Source organism: Mizuhopecten yessoensis, unplaced genomic scaffold (genome assembly GCF_002113885.1).
Source record: "Mizuhopecten yessoensis strain PY_sf001 unplaced genomic scaffold, ASM211388v2 scaffold1883, whole genome shotgun sequence".
Lineage (NCBI taxonomy): Eukaryota > Metazoa > Mollusca > Bivalvia > Pectinida > Pectinidae > Mizuhopecten > Mizuhopecten yessoensis.
In genome coordinates this window covers 330,232-358,118 of record NW_018404269.1, presented here as the reverse complement: position 1 = coordinate 358,118, position 27,887 = coordinate 330,232, and the positions used below count along the sequence as shown (strand labels likewise).

General features: G+C 36.3%; 1 protein-coding gene across 1 annotated transcript; it reads right to left on the bottom strand.

Moving 5' to 3' along the window:
• On the bottom strand, positions 1-23,297 carry LOC110441945 (carnitine O-acetyltransferase-like). Its single transcript, XM_021485273.1, has 15 exons — positions 23,166-23,297; positions 16,965-17,153; positions 15,637-15,717; positions 14,733-14,851; positions 13,843-13,896; positions 13,023-13,191; positions 12,077-12,248; positions 11,014-11,189; positions 10,578-10,678; positions 8,666-8,785; positions 8,221-8,343; positions 5,111-5,309; positions 3,003-3,140; positions 1,538-1,624; positions 1-828 (listed from the first exon to the last, which is right to left on the bottom strand). Exons 1-15 carry the CDS (start codon positions 23,190-23,192, stop codon positions 700-702), a joined length of 1,884 nt encoding a protein of 627 aa, XP_021340948.1. The 5' UTR covers positions 23,193-23,297; the 3' UTR covers positions 1-699.
• Positions 23,298-27,887: the final 4,590 nt, after the last annotated feature.

Below are 27,887 nucleotides of genomic sequence, written 5' to 3'. Positions count from 1 at the left end.
GGCCCAGTCAAGCTCCACTATATATACATTCCTCCCTCCTTTATCTAAGTCTTTGCCTCCCGAAACACTGTTTACAACCCAGTTTCGAGTATCTCCTTATCAAGCATTTACCGAGTTCTTGAAACAATTAAGATTTAGTCACAGGCACCACTGTAACAGGAAAGGAAATATGCACGGCCAGACTGGGAATTGAACCTGAAACCCTCCAAACTCTAGACTGACACTCTACCAATTGAGCTAGCAGTGTTTGCCAGCAATTGACCCTGTCCAGTTCAGCTTCATATATCAAAAAGGAGTGTTTTCACTTCATTTGCATCTATACATGTGTATCTAGTCTGACTAACAACCAAACACGTGCATGAATTATATTTGCTGGAATCCCATGAGTGCATCAATCAATCTTGGAATCTAAAAATAAAGACCATTTATTGTGTCAATCAATTAAGAGGCATAACAATCCAGATATTTAAATGGGAAGGATTGTGGAAGTGATTGATTTTTCTATCATTGCTATAGTACTGAAGAAAAATCAATAACACTAGATTTAGGCTTGTACAAACTTGCTGATTGAGGTAACTCTTAATAATCGCTTATATCCTTACATAACTGGTGTACGTGGCTTTGTGGGAAAATACACTCCAAATATTTCACAAATAAAGATCTAGCATGAAAATATATACTTGGCAGAGGTAGTATACATTAAAGCTTGGAATTCATTGATCCCTGGAAAAGGTCTCTCATCTCCAGCAGTGTCTTCCTCAGCATGTTGATGTAGTTCTTCGAGCTTGTTTCAGGAGTTATGTTGAAAGCTGACACTCCGAAGTGTACCTAACAAATATACAAGGATATTATACAACAAACATGATCTAACTAGATTTCAGTTGTTTTACATTACAGTACACTTGGGTTTTATCATCCATGAAGCGTAAAAAGTGGTAGAACCTTTTATATTGATAAGATTTCACTATAAGTGAAAGTTAAAAAAAAATGTATATATATTTACTTAATTTATTTTACAACAATTATGAAACAAGTTATTTCAACTTATATTAATTAATCACTCTTGTTGGCCAGGATGTTAGCATGCAGTGTGGGAGGAACCGAGTACCCAGAGAAAACACATGTGGTCAGACAGGTGATCATGACCCCCATACCTTTTCACGTCCAATCGAGGAAAGATATAGAACCAGTTTTTTTTTTGTCTTAAAACTTCATTTTTTATAAACATGCATCAGAATGTAAAGAATTTTAGTCATAAGATGTAGGGACTTAGATAGCAATCTAATCTAATTCCGTGGTAGATGTGAAATAGTGTTCTTTTTCAGAATGTGAAATAAAAAGATTTCACATCTTTATCATACTATGATCGACATCGATATATCATTTGTAATAAACCCCTGTGATATCACCGGCCTCATCAATTTATATCACATATCGTTTTTATTCATTCCAAATTGGATGCAATTTGAAGCCTAACTAGTATATTCTACTGATAAATCCATATACACAACATGACACTACCTGTGAGATGTCTTACCTGTGATTCCTGTGGGTTATAACATACACCGTAGCCGTCAGGGACAACCGGACCAAACACCAATACTGAGTCTGAGTGTGCTGGCACCTTTTGATTCAAAGGAATATTCAGTTAATATCACATCATATCTAAAATCACTATGCTTATATTTTGTTTCAAATAACATCTTTATGAAAACCAAATGTCTGTTTTGATGATGGTCTTACAGATTTGTTTCATATCCATAGTCATAAAGAATGTCATTCAGATCAAGGTCACATCATATTTGATGTCATACATAATTATAACAAATACAAATATTCAAACCGCAAAATATTTTTTCCATAAAAATTAGCTGGGCTAGACCAAGGTTGGAACCCTGGACTTCAGATTGTTTTACTATCAGTCTAACCCACTGAGTTACCTATACAATGGAAGTGTCCAGGTCCAGCTGTGCTAGTTATATCCAAATGGAAGGTTACTATATATATAGGAACAAGCCAATCAGATTGATATGTCTCACCTGTGCCCTGCTTAAACCATCAATGCACATATCAGAGAAACTAACTTAAACACAAAATCTTAATGTTGATGAAGATGCTGACAAAGTCAATGGACCATGAAAGGTAATTAGCTGCATCCAGCATTTGATGCATGTGTTGAGATGTAATACCTAAGATGCATCTATAGTCCAAATTTGGTTGGTTTAGCACTTATACTTTCAGTGAAACTAAGTTAAACGCAAAAACGTAATGTTAACGCCACCGCTATCGCCGTAAAAACAACACCTTAGTCTCGCTTCCACTACTTCGTTGCAGCGAGACAAAAACAGCATTGCAATGGGACAGGGATCCTCAAGTTGTCTCCCTTCTCATGTGACCATTCCAATTTGTGAAATTAATGTTTTATTTAAAGCAAACACCTCTCCTCTATGGGTAAGATTTACTCAACTTTATAAACGACATATATTCAGACAGAAGCACCAAATAACTTAAGATAACGGGTACATATGTGACATCATCGGGTGAAGTATGAGGCAGGAGATCCTGTAACTTATATTAAGGATACCTGTCCCATGACACTGTGGTTTTTGGTATATACAGTATAACCTCCCAATAACTTTTGTTTGGATTGATATAAATGTTGATCTGTTTTACACCCAGAATACAGTTGGATATTACATTTTGTCTATTTCATCTTAATATTTCTCATTAAAGTCCCATAGGGAATGGTTTTTGTTTCAGAAATAATTTATCAAAGCTACAGTCATGCTGGAAATACATAGTAATAGTTTTTGACAGTGGTGCGGAGACCCTTAAGGGCAAATAAGTGTGCTTTTTATTCATAAATAGAACAAAAATTTGGAAACATCTTTATTTGACAAATATAAGGAAGAGGTCATAAGTCGACCATGAACTCTGTATGAGATAAAAATGGGATTCTAGTTTTCAGAGTAAGAGATATAATTAAGGTTAGTACACTGTACCTGGCTAGTTGACATCCTGAAGTGTGTACTGAGGGTGTAAGCCATATCCATATGGAGGTCTGGGACATTCATACCATTCTTTATTGCTGCCAGTTTTAGTCCCATGAGGTGACGATCAATACCCATTCCTTGTATGACCTGCAACACCCAAACTCTAAATACATTACATGTAAATATGCTTGTTTATGCTTTATGAATACAAAACAGCTCAAAACTCTTACAGATTAAAAATGTTTCTCCAAAAACCACTTTAGGTTTCCTCAGTCATAACTCAATTGATAAACCAGCTAGGAGTTGGTAACCATTTTTTGTTACCTTCTAATGTGTAACACCCTGGCCATTCTTTCATTGGTCGATCCTCTAAAAACCACATCAAGTAACATTGCTTTGTGACGTCATTTTCCGCTGTGACGTCATAGTTCATGGGAATATTCCCCGATTGGAAACAGGAATAATGTATTATTCCCAAGAGAAACATATACTCTGCTAGATGTTTATATACATTGTACCTAAATGTTGCGGGAGAGAAAGGTTCCCAAACTTGTGATGACTGATTATCATGTGTATCTATAATTTTTAACTCTTGTTAGTCAATTTTCAAATTGTAAAACTAAAAAGATACTCAGTAAACCTCGCATCATTATGAAATCTGAAAATTAACCAACCATCACCTATATATCTGCACCTATTAACCTATTCATTTACTACTTACAGTAAAACCCCGCTAACTCGACCTCGTAGGGTCCAGATCAATAGTTCGAGGAATACATGGTATTCGATTAAGAAGTTTAATCAAGATGACTGCATTTAATAAGATTTAAAACAGCTAAACAATGAAAACATATAGCCACCGGTATTAAGACAGTAAATAAAATTTAAAAGCTGCATGTGTAGCATACTTTTCATTTTGACATAGTCTGCCATACTGTTATCGGCTACGTTAATTTTACAAAATGTAAAAACGAAAGGAACCCTTCATTCATTTTAAAATGAGGAAAATTTTGAATCCTTGTTTGATAACGAAATTAACAATCACGGCGTATTCAAGTTTGAATATCTTTAAAGTTGGTCAAGAATCCGCTACGTGATTTCCGCTTAATATTGTATGCCAAAATATGGATTTACACACTCAGTGAATTCATATTTCCACCAAATAATTGATGTTAAAACGTTGTCTGGAAAAATAAAAATGCACACAAAATGATAAAGCAGCTACAACAGGGTAACTTTACAGTTGCTTTATGATACTGCCGTTAATCCTCTAATCAAGCACAATGAGCGTGGACCGCAGCCTGTGCCTGAAGACATATTGACGGCAGTGCCGGTGTGATAAACAGGTAAAATATTTGTCAGGCATGACAGGTCACAACTATTAGACGAATAGATACTGATAGGATAAATACTATCACCATGAAGAGTTGGGGACACATTTTTGTTCCAGGAATATAGGTTGAGTGAATCGAGTTTGAGGAAGTGGGGTTTTACTCTACTTGCTCTAGAGTTGTTTTTAATGTTATAAACGAAACTGAAAACTCTGATAGTCAAGATGATGGTCTGATTTTGTGATGCTGTTATTATATACCTCATTGGTGTTGTTTTTGTGTGCCTGGTGTGATACTGGTATTACATACTGTACCTCGCTGGTGTAGTTTTTGTGTGCCTGGTGTGTCGTTGGTGTAGTTTTTGTGTGCCTGGTGTAGTTTTTGTGTGCCTGGTGTGATACTGGTATTTATATATATATACATACCTCATTGGTGTAGTTTTTGTGTGCCTGGTGTGATACTGGTATTACATACCTCGTTGGTGTTGTTTTTGTGTGCATGGTGTGATACTGGTATTACATACTGTACCTCGTTGGTGTAGTTTTTGTGTGCCTGGTTTGTCATTGGTGTTGTTTTTGTGTGCCTGGTGTGATACTGGTATTACATACTGTACCTCGTTGGTGTAGTTTTTGTGTGCCTGGTGTGATACAAATATTACATACCTTGTTGTTGTAGTTTTTGTGTGCCTGGTGTACATGTGATACTGGTATTACATACCTCATTGGTGTTGTTTTTGTGTGCCTGGTGTGGTTTTTGTGTGCCTGGTGTGATACTGGTATTACATACCTCGTTGGTGTAGTTTTTGTGTGCCTGAACCGCTTTCCTCAATAACTCTGCCTTGTGTTCCTTGGACGTATTGGCGTCCACAAAAGCTTTACAAAATTCCAGAGAGGCCTCGGAACATGACCGGATAGTATCTGTCCTCCCCAGGTGGAACATACGCAGGGTACCAGTCTCATAGTGGGGTGCTGGCTCATTGTGTATTCTGAAGTCAAATGAAGCAACCAAGATATAAATGATTTTGATATTCTGAGGCTGTTGAAAGAAACTTTTCTTAACAGCAGTAAAACAATAAATGAGATTTTCATGAATTTGTTTCAGAGATGAACTTTAAAATTTGAATACCATCAGTAGAACCCAGCTATCAATTCATTGAAGATCATAATTCTGAAATTTTCTTATCTTTTTACCCACAGTGTTTTGCTGAAACAATTCCCACTCATCTCATGAAGCCTATTGTTTAGAAACAAGAGGCCGAATGGGCCTGAATAGCTCACCTGGTATAAATCTCACACTTGTAATCTTAAAAGTGGACTAAAATACAGCTACAAGCAGAATATCAGTGTTTGATTCATAAGAACCTATTAAAAGATTTAAACATATGATGCCTGTGACCTTGAATGGCGAACAAGGACATTAGGTTGAACAGAGTTTAAAGTCTTCCAACCCAGCATGCTTTTGGCAAAATATCATTACCTTGGACCTATTGGTTATACAGAACAAGTCATTTAGAGATTTAAACATGTATTGACCACTGTGACCTTGAATATGGGTGGAATGTCATTCATTTTGACAAAATTGGTAGCCCTTCATCCCAGCCTGTAAATGACCAAATATCATCACCCTTGGCCTTTGGCTAATTTAGAAGAAGTTGTATAAAAGTTTTAAACATATTTGACCCCAGTGATCTTGAATATAAGGAAAGATCATTCATTTGAATAAACTTGGTTGCCCTTTATCCCAGCATGCTACTGGCCAAATATCATCATCCTAAGAATTCGGTTATTGAGAAGAAGTTGTTTAAAGGTTTTAAACATATTTGACCCCTGTGACCTTGAATAAAAGTAAAGGTCATTCATTTGAACAAACTAGATAGCCCTTTATCCCAGCATGCTACTGGCCAAATATCATTATCCTTGGCCTCTTTGTTATTCAGAAGAAGTTGTATAAAAGTTTTAAACATATTTGACCCCAGTGATCTTGAATATAAGTAAAGATCATTCATTTGAATAAACTTGGTTGCCCTTTATCACAGCATGCTATTGGCCAAATATCGTAAGTTATTCTTAATTATTCAGAAGAAGTTGTTTAAAGGTTTTAAACATATTTGACCCATGTGACCTTGAATATAAGTCAAGGTCATTCATTCGAACAAACTTGGTAGCCCTTCATCACAGCATGCTACTGGCCAAATAGCATCATCCTAGGCCTTTTGGTTATTGAGAAGTTGTTTAAAGGTTTTTAACATATTTGACCCCTGTGACCTTGAATATAGGTGAAGGTCATTCTTTGAACAAACTTTGTAGCCCTTCATCTCAGCATGCTACTAGCTAAATATCATCACCCTGTGCATTTTGGTTATTCAGAAGAAGTTGTTTAATGTTTTTCACATATTTGAATATAGATGAAGGTCATTCATTTGAACAAACTTTGTAGCCCTTCATCTCAGCATGCTACTGGCCAAATATCATCACCCTGTGCATTTTGGTTATTTAGAAGAAGTTGTTTAATGTTTTTCACATATTTGACCCCTGTGACCTTGAATATAGGTGAAGGTCATTCTTTGAACAAACTTTGTAGCCCTTCATCTCAGCATGCTACTGGCTAAATATCATCACCCTGTGCATTTTGGTTATTCAGAAGAAGTTGTTTAATGTTTTTCACATATTTGACCCCTGTGACCTTGAATATAGGTTAAGGCCATTCTTTGAACAAACTTTGTAGCCCCTCATCTCAGCATGCTACTGGCTAAATATCATTACCCTGTGCATTTTGGTTATTCAGAAGAAGTTGTTTAATGTTTTTCACATATTTGACCCCTGTGACCTTGAATATAGGTTAAGGTCATACATTTGAACAAACTTGATAGCCCTTTACCCCAGCATGCTACTGGCCAAATATCATCACCCTAGGCCTTTTGGTTATTAAGAAGAAGTTGTTTTAAAGTCGTTTAAAATATTGACGCCGGACGGACGGATGACGGATGGACAACGGACACCGCGCCACGGCATAAGCTCACTAGGCACTTCGGGCCAGGTGAGCTAAAAAGGTACAACAAATTGGAAATAATATGCTAGTCAAGATAAATATCTAACCCCTGAAGCTGTTTTCAACTTGAAGCTTTACTGATGGATTCACACCAGATCTATGCGGCATACATAGATCTCCAAGTGATGATATACTTGTCATTAGTTAACTGTAACAAGAATTAAAGCTTTGCTATGACACTAATGGTCTTCATTTGTTGACTTTGACTATATATATATAGACTGAGGGTAGAAAATTGGCGATAATACATTATCTACTTAGGGCAAATAGCTGATCTATGATAATTCATTACAGTGTGGATAAGTTATACTCCAAACAAGATTTTTTTTTTGAAATTCGACCGCATTTGATTCGTCTTCCTTGAGGTGAGAGGCCTGGAAATGGTCCATGGCACAATCCCATAAAGAGGTTAGATACATGTATGCCTATAAATGAAGTTTTATTAATATGTTTTCATCAGTTAAGAGGTTATTCTCCTGACATAAGTTTTCAACAGACTGACAAACAGTTGAGGAATGGAAAAACTAATGGAAAACAAACAGATGTATGAAAAATTAAATAAAGAGTCAGATAGATGACAAGACAGAGCTCACAGAAGCTCATTTACAGAAGCTCATTCAACGCCAGATAGAACTCATAGAAGCTCATTCAACGACAGAGCTCACAGAAGCTCATTCAATGACAGAGCTCACAGAAGCTCATTCGATGACAGAGCTCACAGAAGCTCATTCAACACTGTAAATCAGCTGAGCTAGCATGAAATCTCTGCTGTGATAAAAGATGGTATAAACTATATAGCTATACATGTCATAGAATCAGTTACATGTCACAGAACCAGTTATACTAACCTGTAGTATGCCAGCTGTATAGCATTCTGTAGGAAACTGTCGGGGCTCATCTTTTGTGACTTGGGGAAGTTCTTGCCATAATCGTTGAACACGAACACATTAAGATCAACATCGTCCACCAATCTACAGACCAAACACAATTGTCAAAACAAATCAGATCTATACATAGATAGACATTTACACAAACCTTAGTAGTAAAGAAATGTACTATGTATTGCAAAATAAATTTGGCTGAATAACGTATGTAGATTAACGAAGTACAATCATTTTATAGTAAAGTGTTCGTAATAACTGAGAGACTGTTTTATCATTTACTGTGTGATTAATTTTATACACAGTTTCTTACATGAAAAATTGACTTTAAAAGCATTTTTCTTGGATAAAATACATTGTAAAATATAATGAAAGTATAATGATCAGGAGAGGTAAATGCAACAGTACATACACATCCAACTGGGTCCGGGCTGTGGCTATCATGTCCTTGATGTTCGTACTAAGGTTAAAGGTGAGCTTTGTTGGTGTGGGTGGAGCGGGGGAATCTGATCCAGATGACTTGTTTTTAGAACTGAAATGACAGAAATATTGTACCATTTTAATTACTTCAACACTACAGGCATTCTTTTCCAAGATAGAATATATTACTCTATCACATGACCTGTGTATTTAATTTCTTGGGTTTTCATGGTTGTTGTGAACTGCAACTGTTAGTACAGTAATATAACCATTAAACACATTCAATCATAGCTAGCAGACTGTGAATGTTTAGCTTGTATCCAAATTAAAACCAGAAAATAACTAAACAATTTTTTTATGTGACAGAATTTGCAAAACTGATCTAAAGTATGCAGTACACACAATATTTTGTAAAGAATTTTTGGGACTGGAAGGTATTATAAATCTACAATTTATTCATTTCTGAAAATTAACAAAATTAAACTAGAACTGTAAGCCAAAGGCTAACTAATACCCCACCTGCTATATAAACCAAAACTGTAAGTTAAAGGCTTAACTAAGGCAAAGCATTGCAAAGCAATCCATAGTCTCCCACCAGTAATAAGTATTTCGCAAAAAGGGGCATACCTCCATCAAAAAGGGTTGAAATCCAAAATTAAAATGCTGGTGCACAAATACATAAAATACTGATCATTCATGCAAAGTTTCACTGAAATCCACCTGTTAGATAAGGAGACGTTGCGCGGACAAGTATTTCGCACAAAGGGGCATAACTCCACCAAAAAGGGTCGAAATCCCAAATTAAAATGCCAGTGCACAACTACATAAGATACTGATCATTCATGCAAAGTTTCAATGAAATCCACCAGTTAATTAAGGAGGAGTTTTCCAGACAAGTATTTCGCAAAAAGGGGCATAACTCCACCAAAAAGGTTGAAATCCCAAATCAAAATGCCAGTGCACAAAAACATAAAATACTGATCTTTCATGAAAAGTTTCAATGAAATCCACCTGTTAGATAAGGAGATGTTGAACGGACAAGTATTTTGCACAAAGGGGCATAACTCCACCAAAAAGGGTTGAAATCCCAAATTAAAATGCCGGTGCACAACTACATAAGATACTGATCATTCATGCAAAGTTTCAATGAAATTCACCAGTTGATGAAGGAGGAGTTTTCCGGACAAGTATTTCGCAAAAAGGGGCATAACTCGATCAAAAAGGGTCGAAATCCCAATTAAAATGCTGGTGCACAACTACATAAGATACTGATCATTCATGCAAAGTTTCAATGAAATCCACCAGTTCGTTAAGGAGGAGTTTTCCGGACAAGTTACTGCGGATGACAGACATCCAGACATCCAGACAGGGTGATTCTAGTATACCCCCCCTAACTTCGTTGCGGGGGTATAATAACTATGTGTGCAGTATATATATACACACAAACAAGTTCAATGGTATATTAAATGTATCTGAATATCATTATTTATCATAGATACTAGCTAATTACCACTGATGTTTGCCTGACTGAAGTGAATATGTTACACTGGACTGGTCTACAAGGTTTTGTCAAGGCTCGCCTGAAAGCAGCATCAGATTACTAGATCCGGCCTTATTTCATAAACGAACAACTGTGGTCCAACCGGTCCAACCGTTTGAATCATGATGAACAAATGCGGCCTTGGACTGCTGGTATAGGTATTAGGTAGCTCTTTACCAGCTGCTACTCTTTGTATTTTGATTTGCTACACAAAGTTACTTTCCTATAGAAAGTGCCTATTCCAATCACAAACAAAACAGATTAAAACCACCACACTGTCATTGCATAATCATATAGCCTATCATTATGTATCTGTGTATACTCATTAAGGCACCTGTCACTGAAGCATTACAATCAAACTTACCAGTAAGCAACGACATGGTCGAGCAGCATCACCACTGGGGGTCCTTCTGCTGATGTGTGTTCATATGTCAGTCCACTGATACCGTCCCTCCCAACCACGAACTGGAGGTAGAGAAAGGATACCTGATTATCATTACTTCACATTAGACTGCCTACTAGCCCCTAAGCTTTTATGAAGAATTTCTCAACTGCATTTTACTACACTAGTTAACTCTCCTTAGTTTAGAATCTGACATTCAAGTAAATAACTTAATATCTATATAATATTCTACAGAAGGGGGCCAGTCTAATTAACTACACATGTACATACAAGTGTCTTTTTTTACAATATCTGAATCTTATAATTTCTTTGAGTAGTACACTCATTTACAAATGATCATATACAGTATATGATATATATTTTATCAGTATAGACAGGTCTTAATTAAATGATTTACCTGTATTGTCTTGTCAAACCACCTATTGCCGGAGTTTAGACAATCACCTCCACCATGTAACATTTGTCGTGCGGCCACGCTACGCTCATCACTCATGTCCTGTGGTAGGTTGTTGTCTAAACATACCACACAAATGCTGTGCTTGATCCGGTCTAGACTGGCACTGTTTTCTTTATCTGTGGACAGTTAAATAGATATGTATCATACATGCATCTAAAGGTGTGCTCGTGTAAAGCTAAAGTGCATCCTCGGTACAAGTTCACAAATCTTAAACGATTCACTCTGAAGTTGAAATAAAATCTAAGTGCATAATATAAATACATAAAGTTGTGACAAAAAGCAAAAATTAGATGTTAAAGGATTATTGTTTATATTGAGAGAACATACATACATTTGTATTCATCAAAAGATAATATCGCTTCTCCTTTCATTGTATTGAATTTTATCAGATATTATTTTTTCATATTATTCACGACAAGTTATTGGCCAGGAGTGCATCATGTGTCCACCGATAAAAACCGATATTGACTTGGAGCGCATGATTTTTGTTGAAGGACTGGATGTGTCTAAAAATAGAATTATGATGTGTCTCCGAACAATGCACCGTTCTGCTTTCGAGGCTTTTTTGGTGGGTTTTTTCAGATTGCTTACATTACTGTTTTGAAAATAATAAAACAATTGCACCCTTTAACTTTGGTAGATACCTGGATTTATCGACCCGAGAACAGATATATTGACCTCGGACTGCTACTGCATCACATTACTGTGAAATCAGATACTTTCGTGGGTTTCAACAAAAAAATAAAAAAAATTGTGTGTACATCAGTTCGTTGACTACAAGTAACCATTCATATGAGGAATATCTCCATGCCAAACCTGTTATTACTTCTTGGACCTATGAATTCGTGGATGAAAAGTACAAACGAAATCAAGGAAATTAAAACCCCCACAAAAATGAGTGATTTCACAGTATATAATATCATGGATAAGAAGCATAATGTTGGATTTTGCAGCATCTTCATGGGAACTGATAGTTTGTATATGTAATTTTAGTACTTGTTACCTTTGGCTAGTTCGCTGTAGGCCTTGGCCCAGGTGGACCTGTTTTCTGTGGTGAGGAGTCCCACGGGCGTGGCCACCTGGTCAGATTCCTGTACTAAGCTCTTCAGCTGACGATAGATCTGGGCCTCAGACAGTGGTTTTCCATCAGAACCATAAACATCTAGTGCAAACAACTGCAACAGAGATCAGTTTCCTTTGTAACACTAGCACCCTTGCTACTATATCTTTTTAACCCTCCATGATATTGTTCATCATACAAATCATTTTCTACATTTTACCTTCCAGAACACAGCTCCTCATTCACATCACTTAAATGTTCAATTTCAGGGGTGCAAAATTTCATAATTTTGTTTACTTAACTTATTTGCAGGGTTTTATTTTCGCGAAGTACAACTGGTCTAAGCTCATTTTGGAGAACCTCGTAAATAGTTCTGAGTGCCAATTATAACTAAATTCAATTCTATAGGACTACCGTAGACTCAGTATAAGCCTCAACTCAACTGGCATCACTGACGTGTTAAATGTGGATGTTCTTGCCAAAATCAAACCATTTCATGAGGTACAAAATTTGTGAGTTTTGAAGCAATTACGAAAACAGCAAAATTAAAAACCCTCATGAATATTAGCAACTTTACAGTATTCTACCCTCCAGAATGGACATTGTTACTTATTCAAACTATCAATTTTACCTTTATCATCCTAATAGCCTTTATTTTTTATCCTCAACAATTCTATTATTCACCTACAGTATGCCAGTATGTATTTAACCCATTTTACAGTTTCCAAAGGAGGACTAATGAATACCTAACGTAGTCAAATCACCTATCTTTCAACGAAAAAACATGAACACCATACCGTACTTAACTGGATGTGGAACATGCTTCCAGTATGTTTCAAAGCTTAATGTTACAAACCAAGGGAGTTTTGTACAGTAGCTATGGACTCACCTGGTTGTTGTGAGCCACTATAATGCTCTTTGGGGCGTTTGGTTGGTCGGGAGGGTAGCAGGTCCAACTGTCACACTTTTTGCCAGGTGTACGACACGCAGACAAGATCTTGTAGTACTGGGTCATACACAGGGGCTTCTTACCCATGTGTTCCACTGGCAACGTCTGGCTAGAGATGGAAAAACAGAATTATTTATAAAATTAGATTTTTTAAATACCAGAGGCGACCTATAGCTAGTTACTTTTTTTTAGGCCTCAAAACAAAATCTTGTTTCCGCTACCCCTACCCACCCTAGATTTTCGTGCCTACCATAAAGTTTTTATTGGCATTTATTGATAATGCACTGTTCAAGTCAAAACTCCTGCTCTATATAACCATAGTAAAAATATTTTCCCAAAAAACCCAATTGCCAATCTACCTACCCTGTTTTTTCTGAGGATGATAGTGGAAACACAAGTAATTTATTTTAGCCTTATTAACAAACAGACATATAACATATAACTATAGACAGAGTAAAGTAAACTAATATCTTGTAGGCAATCAAGTTAATGTGAAATCAGATATTTTGTTTGGGCCCAAATATTGTGGTTCTCCCCAAAAAAAGATCATTTTGTGAGTACATGACTTTCCATAATACGAGGACCAACTCATATGTTGTAGTGAGCTGCTTTTTTATTCACCTTATACTGGTCATTTCTTCGTGGACCTCCTGATAGAAGTAGAATGATATATACGTTAATGCTATGTAACAGATCTTGTACAGACCCGGTTAGTCACTGCAGTTAAACTTTCGTTTATTTTTTTTCTAAAAAAACTTACTTGTCTATCATGAGCTTGAAATCCAAGACACCAGCAATTAATTTGGCTGCATATCTGGGAAAAAAAAAAAAAAAAATGAAAACTTGCAGGAAATAACATTCAATTTACACCAACAAATAAATCAAAACAAATGACTATTAAATTACAAGAGATCCCAGAGGGATCTTGGCGTCCACCTTTGTACCATCTTCATTAGTTCTTTGTCAGTTCGATCTTTTCTTTCCTCTAATCTGTTTGATCGAGTCATGTTAACAGTAAATGCACCTTGAGGTAACTTTTGATCTAGACTTAATACTGATGTGTATGAAAGCCAACCTTCAAAGTGAGTTTGTCATCTCACATATTTACTAGTACAGTACTTAATGTGAAAGAAATAGAATCGATCATTGCAGTATGAGAAAGATCTGTTTAGCTCTTCTTTTAATCCATTTTGTTTTTATGATCAGTCTCAAAATAAAACATACACAACGAGGGATCAAGGGGAACCTACATATACAATTTGAGAAAGATCCCTCTGATACTTCTTGAGAAATAGCGATAACAAACTTTCACTATCAAAATCCAAGATGGCTGCCTGTCGGCCATGTTGTTTATCCGATCAGTCTCAAAAGTTGCCCTGCACAGCTAAGGACCAAGAGGAACCTGCATATAAAATTTGAGAAAGATCCCTCTGGTACTTCTTGAGAAATACTGATAACAAGAATTGTTTACGGACGGACGGCGGATGGCGGACCACGGACGCAGGGTGATTTGAATAGCCCACCATCAGATGATGGTGGGCTAAAAAGTCAACACACAGCTAATCTTAGGTCCAATTCAAGTTTATTTTACAGAATGTTACGATTCTTTAACTTCCGCTGTAAACGTCAATGATATCTACTGAATCTGACCTGAGTTGTCCTTCCTTGTCTCTATAGCTCTGGCGCGGGAACACTATTCCTGGACTGACGTTTACTGTAACAGGTGACCGAAACTCAAGGTAGGCAGTCTTCATCCACCACTCCGACAGCTGAAAGTTAACATTGTCAAAATACAATAATGTATTTCAGAATGATAGCATGATACAGTCTTGCTGCATTGCATGCATAATATAATACAGTGGTATTAATTACTGAAAAAAAAATCTTTTTTTCTCCTTTTTTTTTTTTTTACATCTATATCAAACAGACATTACACACATACTCTCACTTGTAGACAACGCTGGTATTAATTATATTATGCAAAATTAAAAAAAAAAAAAAGTTTCACTGTCTATAATGCTATTTACATGTATGAAAATTCTTAATGTCTTAACTTAACCCCCCAAAAAACCAAACATATGCTTTCCTTCTTTTTAAGATAATGAAATTGTCAGGTGTAACTCAGATGGTAAATCATGTGATCTTTTCATTCTACTTATCATATAGTTCCAGAAAGTGGGCTCTAATAGCCGATTGTAAGCTATTATAGTGGGAGCATATCATATGAACCAATTTTTTCTCCTTGTTCAGGAATTTACCATGACAATATACACCAGACTGTAGTTTTTTGTACGTGTATTGAAAAAATACATTGCCTTATGTAAAAGCTTATGAAGCATTCACCAAAATGGCACACTTGTTGGGTTACGTTATCAGTTTCTTCCTATATCATATCATATCATATCATATCATATATCATATCATATCTATCATATCATATCATATCATATCATATATCATATCATATCATATCATATCATATCAAGAATTTAAATAAACATTGCATTTAGCACTAATTTACAACGAAACCAAATGTGTTTAACATTATACTCACCCAATTTTCTTCCTGACTTGCTCTGTGTTCCAAAAGTGTCTGAAGTTTGGGTCCTGGATTTTTACTGAATTCCTGTACTATCTATTGAACATATCAAATGAATGAGCATGTCTGTTAATGTTTTAAAATACTGAAATAACACAGTTTTCATCTAATTTGTTTTTAATTGTTTTAGACATGACATACACCTATTGCACATAATGACTAATCATTATGTTGATTAAATAGGAACTTACTTATTTCAGTATCATTATATATACTACCATTTCATTTCTGCTACATGATACTGTTAACATATTTAAGGATACATACATAAAAGCTTACACGTGTATCTTCACTATAAAAGAGTCTACACAAAAAAAACACCTTCAAATAAGACTTAGAAACGCTGACTTCGAGTTTACGTGTTTAATTTATGACATTTTAAAGGTACAAAAAATACATGCATTATAACACAGGTACATGAAATTCTTAATTTCTATGTAATAAAACATTTATTAGCAGCATGAAATATGATGTATCAAACATACTAAGAGAAGTAACTCTTACAAAAATCAAATGTATAAAAATTATATATAATATGTATGGTTAGTAAATGACCTCAATGTATTAGTAATGATATTATACTACTGTATACCAAGGAGTTTACGCTGAAGTTAAATTTTCACCTTCTCCGCCCTCCGTGATTAGGGTGAATTTATCATTACATCAGATTTAAGTAAGCAACATAATAGAAATTGTAATGAAATGAGCAGGGAGAAAGTTTAGTAACAGTGGATGAAAATTGATTTCATGGTCTTTTTGTGTTGATGCTTAAGCACCAATAATTGAAATGAGATGTAAAAATATGTTGCCGTTACTAATGTAATAGCATACATCTTGTAATACTATACATCACAAAAACTGGGTGCCATATTTGGAAAAACATCATTTCTAAGCATTTTTTATAGATTTTATGCAATGTATTTCTAAGATTTTCTTTTTAACAGTAGTCACCCATATAATGGACATGTCCATGTTCACAAACAGGTTGACAAATAAAAATACATGGCAATTTAATTAAATATGCAAGAAAAATAAAATGAAAAGCTCAAGTTGGACTATATCATTTACTGGATAAATATATATATATGGCGTAAGTAACATTAGGGTACATATATAGGGGATTAAACATAAAATCATATCAGATATAGTAGGATGTCCTTAAATGTAGGTAAAGTCAAGTTACACAATTTAAATAATTTACTGACGTCAACGTGTTGCCAAAACTACGGCAACAGGTCAATGTAACATATGTAAAATTACATCATGATTACAATAGTACCAACCTGTTCTGTGTTCTTGAATTCTTCATCACTGAGCAGGGGTCTGACAGACTTCAGGTACTTGTTGAGGGTTTGATCGAGGGGAGGGACAGGAAGGCGGGGCAAAGACGCCTGGAGGGAGAACATCTTGCCTGGAGGTGGGTGTGTCATGGCTGTGGACGTACACTGGACAGCTCTCACTATTCCTCGGGACTGCAGAAAGACAAAACATTACCTTTTAGGGTGGGCACTCTAAAATAGAAAGCAATGTTTCATGTTTCCAACAATCCTCGATACTCCAGGGATTGCAACACTCACTTCTGCCCTCTAAACCCCTGGAATATGTCAGGACAAAATTAAAGGCTCAGTGTGTGCCACCTAATGCATGAGCCAAGAAGACTGCAGCTTTGATCCACAGGGACATGGATCGCTTTACTTGTAATATCAAAAAATAGATCCTTTAATCTGATGTGCATCTAAAGAATCCCGCAGTTGAGTAACAGTAAAATTGACTGGCTTTGAAGTCGAGAGTCGCAACTCTATAGTCTTCAAAGGACAGATATCAGCAGAGTGATTGGGCAGGGTTTACCTGAGACCAATCAATTTGCTAGCCCTGTGCCTTCAAGTTTGCTTTGACATATATTCCAGCGGTGCAGATCGTGAGCGTAAGTGAGTGTAACCCCTAGAGTATCGAGGATAGTCAGGGTGTCAACAACCAAGACATATAATTCTGATTTCTGTAAGTATACCTACATATATATACATATACTTGCAAGGTGTTTTTTGAAACTTCCTCAATTGATAAATATTTTGAAATGAAGTTTCATCCACTATGTACATTACTATACACATCCACCGCCATTAAATAACTTACATGTATGTTGAGATAACTAAACAAGAATTCCATGGGAGTGGATGTGTCACCTGCTCAGCGCTTTTAGTAAGAAAAGTACGTGTTTTGGCTTGAGTTATTACCGTACAAAATTTGAAAAGAATTGATTCAAAAATAAAAACGTTCTTGCATTTAATACACAATACCCTTATTTGGAAATAAAGGGGGCATAACTCCATCAAAAATGCACGTTCACTTCTGAAATGCGTATTTGTCTGAGCTATTTTAGTATATGCAATTTGTGTACCAAGTTTGAGTTCAATCAACCCAAGGGAACTTAAGTTATCGCACGGAAATCTTGTTAAGTAATACCTACTGTATATGTATGTCGCCTCGCATTGCAGGTGACACAAAAAGAGCAGCAATAGTCTATAAATATCTTAAATACTGACTTTACACCACAATTCCTAGTACCACTGTCTCCAGCTGACACAAATTATAATACAGACGACCTGTGTTTGTAACTCAAGATTCAGGCTTACAGGTGCAACTAAATATAGATATATACACCTTATAGTTATTACACATTTCATGAAATACATTTATAACTCTGCAGATCTATTCATCAATCTACAATGTTGTTAACCCTTTCACCACTGTAGACCATAATGGACTCATCCAGATCAATGCATGGTAGAGTCTACTAAAGTTACATAGGGGTGAAAGGGTTAATAATAATACATGGATTGTAAAGATATTCAAAATTACCTTAAAATCAAAAATGAAACACAAGTCAATATTGTCATACTAAGAATTTAGATAAAGCACACATATGTACCTAGTTTTGATCTTCAGCAGTGTAGCACTAACAGTATTACCCTAGCAGCTCTACTCGCCATGTAAGCATGTGGGTTTATTGCTGATCATGTTTGTTAGAGCTGTCAGATCATCACTGTGGACTTTAACCTTCTCAATGGTCATGAGCAGCATATACCTATCGTTATATAGGTGAATCTTGTGAACTATATCATGACATGAAGTGTCCCACATTTTCACCTGTGAAGTCGTGCTATCAATCTGTCTGGTGTATCGACTATGTACAAATTATGTATATTCATCTATCATGAAAAGGATACATGTACGGTAAAGAATGAGTATTTACTGTAATTAAGTGCCTTTATATGTACTGGTTCATCATATAAATAGAGGATAGAACTTTGCATGTAACAGTTGCAAGCACTACCTACCACATGCTTTATCTAATATGTTACAGAGTAACTGTTTTTGTGGAGGCAAATCAAACAGTGCGAGTACTATATTGACTTTATGAGCTTTGTATATATATATGAGAAGATTTTAAAATAATCAGAAACACACGTACATTATAAGATCTGAACAGCATGGGCACTTTACAGATGTACATGTTTCTGGATTATTTTTATAACCATTCATATAACTAAAAATAAGGCCATGCAATGATCATGAGAACGTAATACATTTTAGTATGTAAATATGTCCATGCATAAATCACAGATATCTGATCATGATATATATATGTGAATGTGATGTATTGCTTTTATTCTATGGTATACTAAACCCTTTCACCCCTATGTAACTTTAATAAACTCTACCATGCATTGATATGGATAAGTCCATTATGGTCTATACATGTACAGTGGTGTAAGGGTTAATATAACTGTCATTATATAAATATCATATTTCCTAAATTGTGGCTAAAAAACAATTGTTGGTTTTGGTTGTTTGTGTTTTATGTCCTATTAACAGCTATGGTCATTTAAGGACGTGCCAGGTTTTGGTGGTGCAGGAAAGTAGGATGTCCCAGAGAAAAAACACCGAACTACAGCCAGTACCTGGCGACTGCCCCACGTAGGTCTTGAACCCGCTACCCAGTGTTTGAGGGCTCAAGTGGTAGCAGAATGTCAGACGCCGTACAACAACTTGGCCACTGCGCCCCCCCCCCCCACTTTTTTTTTTATAGAAGGGTGTCACTTGATAATGTTACATGTTCTTTGCATTTTCTTCTACTGCTTAAAAACATTGATTTAATGATGTCACTTAATCTAATAACATGTTAGTATGTATTGTGTTTCAGTGTGTCAGACAACAAGATGTTGAACATTATAATTTAACTCGATTGAGCTGCTCGATTCCCTTCCTTGGTAGAATTCAGAGATATGTAAATTAGAACTAGATCAAGGTCACTAAATGTATAGCCATATAGGATAGCAGAAGCTTAAAAAAGTATCCCATGTGACGTACAGACAGTGTGTTTGTCTCGTGTGAAGAGGTGGAAGAAGTACAGTAAAATGTTGATATAATGCCTTTCATTTCATTTGTCATCTCATTTTACTGCCAACATGTATTTCCATGTCCCTTTTTTTTTTTTTTGAGAATTTCCTTATACAGTACCTTCAATTTATCGCCAGACCCCTTCATAATGCCAAATTTTCTCTGCACAAATGGTGGCAGTATAACAAGGTTTACCTGTAAAACTTATGTTTCATTCAGATGGAAGGATTGATCCATCATTATATTATCATATAATCCTCTTTTATTTTCAATATGGGAGGATATTAAAACAAGAAGTTGATTACCTAGATAACACTTGATAAGGACCATGACTATACAATTTATAATGACCACCTTTTACAATCATGCATCCATAAACGTCGATATACTGTACTGTGTATACACAAATATGTGTTAAAGTATGCACATCATACAGAAAGTTTAAAGTTTTCAATTGGTTGTGGCAGTCTTAGAGTTTAAAATTTATATAGGGATTGAACAGTGTTTTTTAAATTTACATGCCGGTATGAACGCAAATCGGTTTCATCCATATTGCATGAAGCCTGCTATATGGATCTAACCGATTTGCATTCATACTGGCATAAAAATTAAAAAACGCTGTTCAATCCATATACAAATGTATTTACATTTTTATTATAGAACAATTGTTTCATTTTATTTATTTGTTCTTAAATAACTAATTTATTTACTGCGTTTTGTATATATGTGTCGTCCTTTAAACGACATTGGTGGAACAGCCCTATTGAAATAAAATTGGCGCCAATAACTAACTAGTCATTTGAGCGTTTGACATAGGGGCATTCTCCATGTTATCCGAAGCGAAGCGACAAGATTCTCATTGAACAAGATTAATCTATGTCGTCATAAGTAAACCGCGTGTTACGTCACAAGAGTTTATGCTTTCATACTCGAATGAAATTCATTTTTTGCTGGTAATGTTTATGAAGTGGGCTGCAGTGCAAATGTAAATATATAAATTTGTCATAGACCTACGGAAATTATGGTAGACCAGACCTTTACCAAGAAAATTTAACTTGCATATTTAGTGGTGTATATCATCAAAGTAAGAAAATATGTGTTATAATAATGGACAAAAACATTATTTTGTTTGACACTATTATATTTATCATTGAATAACACACATCCTAGAGATTAACTTCAACTTGGTCTATGAATTAAATTTTCCCCATAGACCTATGGTGATTTTCATGGTGTCTATGCATGCATGGGTCTATGTTAGTTCGAACACTGTTATGATTTCCGATCGGCTATGCATGGAAAACTGAACTAAAAAATATTTTTGAAACATACTTACACTGTTTGTATGTGCATACATGTTCATCAAATACCCTTGATTTCCCACTGATGGAAATGGAGCTTTTAACATATCATAAATTATATATCAAAGAAGTGGAACTAAACACGAAGCCTACTGTGCATGCAGTAAGGTTACAAATGAATGCAGTGTCTGAATAAAGACATCTGAATACAAAATTTTAAGATAGATGCATGGAAGATTAAGCAAAGTATAAAAAATACATTATTACACTTTAAAGTAGGGTTGTCAACGGATAAGTGGTTACTCAGTTGGAAGACTGTAAACCCAGTCATCAAAATCAATAACTGAATAGTCTGACATTTATAGGGATCGAGCTCCATGTTTAACTAGCTTAATTGTAAAATTCTCTATTGATGAGTCCAGTTTGACAACCCTACTTTAAAGATTATTCCAAATAAATTACAGGGTCCTGAAAAGATGCACCCTAGTAGATTATATATAAAGGAATACTGGTAAGCTAATACTAACTGTTAAGACCGTTTACGGAACTCTATCTCCCACTACACTGGTTTTTCATATTATACTGTAACCCCTCCCCCCTTTAATTTCAATTTGGATATATTTGAATATAACAATAACTTAAGCAAAGTTGGGCCAGAACACTTCAGCTGTTGACCTTGCAGGAAGTCAAGTCAGTTAGAGCAATATATATGTCCAATGCAACAATCTCAACAATCCCAGAGTTCAAATCATAGATCACGTGTATATTAAAGCTCTGCCAAATTTTTACAATAGAACACGTTGATAACATTTTGTTTATTTAATATTTTTTTATTGTTTTTTTATAAATACATTTCACATCAAATCTAGGTAATTAGTCCTGTTGAAATGCATATTAAACTTTATGGGAGTGGTAGGGGAATCATTTAAAGGAAACAGATCTATACACATATACTGTAAGTGCATGTTTCAGCTTCACTTAATGTTTCGGAATCATTTTTGGCAATCAAGCAAAAAATGGTTTCACAGATGTCATCTTTGGATCAATTTTGGAATGTAAAGTGGTGGAAAATCCACCAGAAACTTGAAGCAGTATACATAATGCTTGCAGTTTGTGCATTTTATGATCACTTACAATCCTACCTTCTAGCTCTCTTGTCACAAAATTGGCCAGCTTGCCAACCCTTGTTTCAAGCATTTGGGGTACGCTTGGCAAGGGGATACCTGAACCTGGGTTGTAATTATAGTTGTGTCTTCGGGGGGCATAGACTTAGAAAAAGGAGGGAGGAATGTAGCAGAGTCGATCATCGACCACCAGATAGTTCAATTTAAATAGTAGAGATCTAGAGGGTTCCAGGTTCGAACCCAGTTCTGGCTGTTGCATATCTCTCTTTCTCCTGTTACATATTGATGACTCGCTGCTGATGAGTCGCAGGTTAATCAAACATCCAATATTAACTAGTCAGTGAATTGCTTAAACTTTAAGAAATCGGTACGTGTTCACCACTTGTTTTAAAAAGACTGGAAAGTCGCATGGGTACATCTAAGTGACATAATGCAGATTACCAAGTGTCATTGTTTATCTTCACAGTTATGATCGATTAGTAGTACTTATATTAATACCCGGCCTCCTAGGCCTCTGACGACGCAATATATAAAAAGAATCTCTCGTCTGACATCGGAAAGCTACGTTAGCGCAGCTAATCGATCAGGTTCTAGATTCTCTGTCAATGAAAGCTATTCTTGCAACGCATTCGTGAAAAGCACTGATAAACATACTCACCGTAGCTCGACCCAGTATGCGCAACATGACACTGTTTGTATATGAGGACAGCGACAGGTACAAAGTTCACAAGTAAAGATACTGACTGAATTAACAATTATTTCTTAGTTTACTAGTTTGTACGCCTGCGCAGAACATAATGCTACTTCCGGCGCTACTTTCGGTTTGTATTTAATGCGTGCTAATTATAAAAGAAAGGAAAATAAAAATCAGGTTGAGGCAATACAACCCATAGAAAACGACTAAAAGCATTTGTATCCTGCGTGACTGTCAATACCGCATAACTATAGATTATTTAGTTTCGACATATTTTGTAACAGTTACTTCCCTTTAATCATCAGTTTTAGATCCCTGTGTTATCGGTTTCCGCGCACTCATGCCTGATCATATCGGTAGAAAAATGTTGAAATTACGGATGACAGTAATAGACATGTACACAATCTACTAATAGAAAAAAAAACTAGCAACAGAAAATTCTATTTAAAAAAAAAATCAGATGCAACAATTTTAAACTTTCTCCCGTCGGAGTTTCCGTAACGTGTGTCTATTTTGATTTAGTACTAGTGTTCAAAGAAATATAGCTATATACACTAAAAGTAAATTCTCCATAGTGGCCCGCACGAACAAAACTTCGTTTGGTATACAAAAAATATCCTTGTGTAGTGTCCAGCAGGTCACATAGTAACGAGATATAGCTTGATAAAATGGCTGCGCAGAAATATATAACGCACGGAAACCTATGACTAGACGATAGCTAGCCTAGCTACATGTACCATGCCTGAGAGGCCACCATTTACACTTGAATTGTCCAAAACAATTTGATTTCTTTGACGTCCGATAACTAAGTTTAAAAGTTGGGGTAGCTAAGGTAGTAAAAGCCACTGGCTAACTCCTTACAAAATCTTTTAAGGGCTGGTGGTCCACAATTAAGCCTATCAACAACATTAGACTTCTAAGATACACGTAATTCAATGACAGTTTGGATGGTTTTAACTCCAGAATCCCAGCTCCCTACTCTCCACTCTTTCCTGGATCAGCACTCTAAAAAAAGTAAAAATAATTCCCTTTTTTACATGAACAAGTACATGTGCATTTTGGGTAACTCTAAATCGGACTAACTAGCTATATATATATAGAGAGAGACATGCATGACGTCGTTATGTATGGAGTACCAGGCATGTTGACAAAACGACAAATGTCTTTCTGCCGTTTCCAACTTCACGAAACGTTGCAAGACAAGGTCTTTCAACTATATATATATTGTCCGGCTTTGTTTTTGTGACGAGCTTCAACTTGGATAACCTGTCCCACGTCGGCCTCTTCAAATACGTCTAGATCGTTAATCTAGGACAACGACAGATTTCAACCTGCTTTAAGCTTGCTATCTGACACCATTGACCACGTTGCAAGCCCTTTGCGATTTATAATTGATTCAGCAAATTACCTTGTAACGCTTACATCTCTTACGGCGTTCGAAATGCATACTTTCATGTCAATTGTAAATCTCTTTTGTAACCGAACTGAATGTTACGAAATGACAAATTATCAAAAGATCATCGCATACCTTGGTCATGTGGAGCTTAATTGCATTTTTACTGGCTGGTGAGAGGCATACCGACAGTTAATTAAGATGGTTGTGACAATGTAAAACCATCGTAGAATGATTAGTCTTATTTTAACAGTATACAAATGTGAAATCGAGGGTCATGTGACAGGAATTGAAAAGTTCTAGCATCACTTCATAATATTAAGTTCAGTTATAAAATGACTTACAAACATTGCAAATAAAAAAAGTACTATTTTGTTTATAACATGTCAAGATCTTGCTTTAGGTTAAGACTAATTTAGGTTTAAGAGGTGGTTTGTAATCATTGCTTGGAAAAATCCCTCTGCCTTAAGCGTATGATAACCTGTGAAATCCGAAGAAATACGATTATTTTGGTCGAGTCTTTGGACCACGCTAGCGGATATATATTCTTGTGTATCTTTCCTGGTCCGCTGCCCTTGGTCCTTAAATGACCTTAGCCGTTGATAGTACGTTATATAAAATCAAAACCAAAACACCGCCCTTAAATAATTCTCTGGAATAAAATATAGGTATACACATGCAGAACTATGTATGTCGATTAGAACTCGTCTATTTGGATCACTTTATTTGTAAGTCACAAATGATGGGACCATCTGAAATACAGTAAAGTACAAGTTGTATTGCATACGTCTATATTAATAGAATCTATCGCTACTGGTTGTGTAAGATAGAGAAATCTCAACCCGAGGACTAAGATTTTTTGTCCAGAACGAGGCTTGCCGTATTTTAATGTGAAATAAAGGTAAACATGGACCCAAAACACATACAGGCAATTTGTTGATGGATTGTTGACGTGACCTCATTGTATTGTTGAAGTGACGTCATGCCATTGTTATGAATAGGGGAATCCCCCCGTCTCAACCCTAGGGCGGAGACAGATAAATCTAGCACCGGCAAAACGGGAGATAAATCTGTCAGGTGTGGGAGAATATTCTCTATCTCCCCAAGTCTTTGGTGTGTCTCTAATGAAGTAACTATATACACTGAAGGACAGATTATAATATACATAATTAAAGTTGTTTAAACTGTTCTGTCAAGCACTGGATAATAAGTCCATAAACCTGTTTATATTGAGGATTTTTCTGGCACGTATATGGTAGACATATCATAGTATCTGGAGTCTAGGCAAGCAAGTCTTTTTCGGGTGGATATGGATCCCCGAGTAGCAGTGGCTGATGGGCAATGTTGCGGTACCCGAGGTGTAGGTGGCTGACTTTGTCCTGTAGCTGGAGAAGTAGATGGACACGGAATTGGAGATACCGAAAGCCTTTGCAGCGGTGTACCGCATGTGGCTGGCTTAGAACGGGTAAGTGTGTTCGTGGTCTCGTCCAACGGTGGTGGTTCCAGGGTGGTGGCAAGTAGAGTATTAGCCATGGTGTTTTGTAAATTAGCCTAATCTGGTAACATAGGACTCTCCGGTGGTACATGAATGGCTGGCGGTGGAGCAGGGCTGGGTGATACAACCTGTTCAATGTGAATGGAGTTTTTTGGACTCTCAGGTGTGTGGTTTGGCCTAGAGGTAGCATTCTTCATGTCATCCTCGATACTGATTCGCGTTCTCTGGGGATGAACTGGAACGTTTTTGCGGAGGAAGTTGCTGTGACGTAGTGCTACTCCACCAGAACCATCAATTCTTCCCACATACTGGTCATGTAGGCGGACCTCAATTATCTTGCTAGTTTTATCCCATTTCCGAGGGTTGGGTCATGTCCGGTTTTGAATGCAGACATGATTGCCAATGACGAGCGGTGGTAGTTGCTTGGTGTGTTCAGACCAACGCTCAGCGGCCTTCATGTGTCTGTTTCTAAGTGCATCTTCTCTGGCGGTCAATGTCTCCTGCCAGGTGTTATGTGGTCTGTATCGACCAGGAAGAACTTGAATGAAATGCTTGATAGACCTGCCAAAGATACACATGGCTGGAGATAGTGTAGTGTCTTCATAGCCCTGATAACTTCTGCCTCAGATTTATTCGGTAATGTTCCACCAGCAGTACAAGTACGATTCTTTCGTAGGTGCTCCTCGCAACACTTTAATATTTGATTCACTATGTCTTTGCCGGAAACCTTGGTGGCTTCAACATAGTCAGTCCATCTGGATAGGAAATATGACCAGCCCTCACTGGTGCCGGCGGATGATATGGTTGGTGGTTAACTTTTTTAACCTTCGCGATAGCAGCAGGTGAAGCATTGGCATTGTGGATTGTTGCATGAGTGGTGATTAGAGCTGCATCCACAATGGCATCCACATCAGGGGTGGCGTATGTACAGCCGTCAATAGGGCAGTTGAGCACTGGCATCTTTGAGCAGGGCCAAGGGTAGATTCAGCGAGTAGTGGTGACTGGGTATTGTATCACTACAAGGTTGTCCCATCATAGATAAGAACTCGTCTATTTTGATTTGTTAGTCACAAATGATGGGACAATCTGAAATACAGTAAAGCACACGTTGTATTACATATGTCTATATTATTCTCTAGTATGAAGGATGTTTTGGTGCCCATATCCTTCATAGGAGGTTTGTGAAGGAAATCCTGAAATAAAGAATGTTAGGATTACATTGTGTAACGAATACAAAACGTTCTGCTGATTTGATTTCCAGTAAAGCACCAAAATCAAACAGAATGCAGCATGATGTCGGCTAAGCAAAGTTCTAACTTGTTCTTTGTACTTGATGCAATCAGCTTGGAAAACAGATGTGTATAACATTAGTCAACGGTAATACTTCAACTGGAATGTTTCAAAAAATTTCGTTGATTGATTAAAATATATATAAATGTATGGCTCAAAGGAAACTCATAGAACAATAGCATGTTTACGTGTGATCATGTGGATGTGCAACATTTTAATAGAATAATCGGTTCCTACCCCTTGGGTAACGGGAAATCATTTAAAAGCATGGTTTTGTTTTATCCATTTAAAAGTTTGCCACAAAAATTCGTAACGAAATTATTTGTGATCAATTCATAATATCTGTTTACACATAATTAGTCCGAATTATTCTGACGTTTTATCGACTTTTTTCATATCGGTCTGTCGTCGATTAACGACGTTAATCGACGACAGACCGATATGAAAAAAAGTCGATAAAACGTCAGAATAATTCGGACTAACACATAATCAGTTGTTAAGAGTCTTC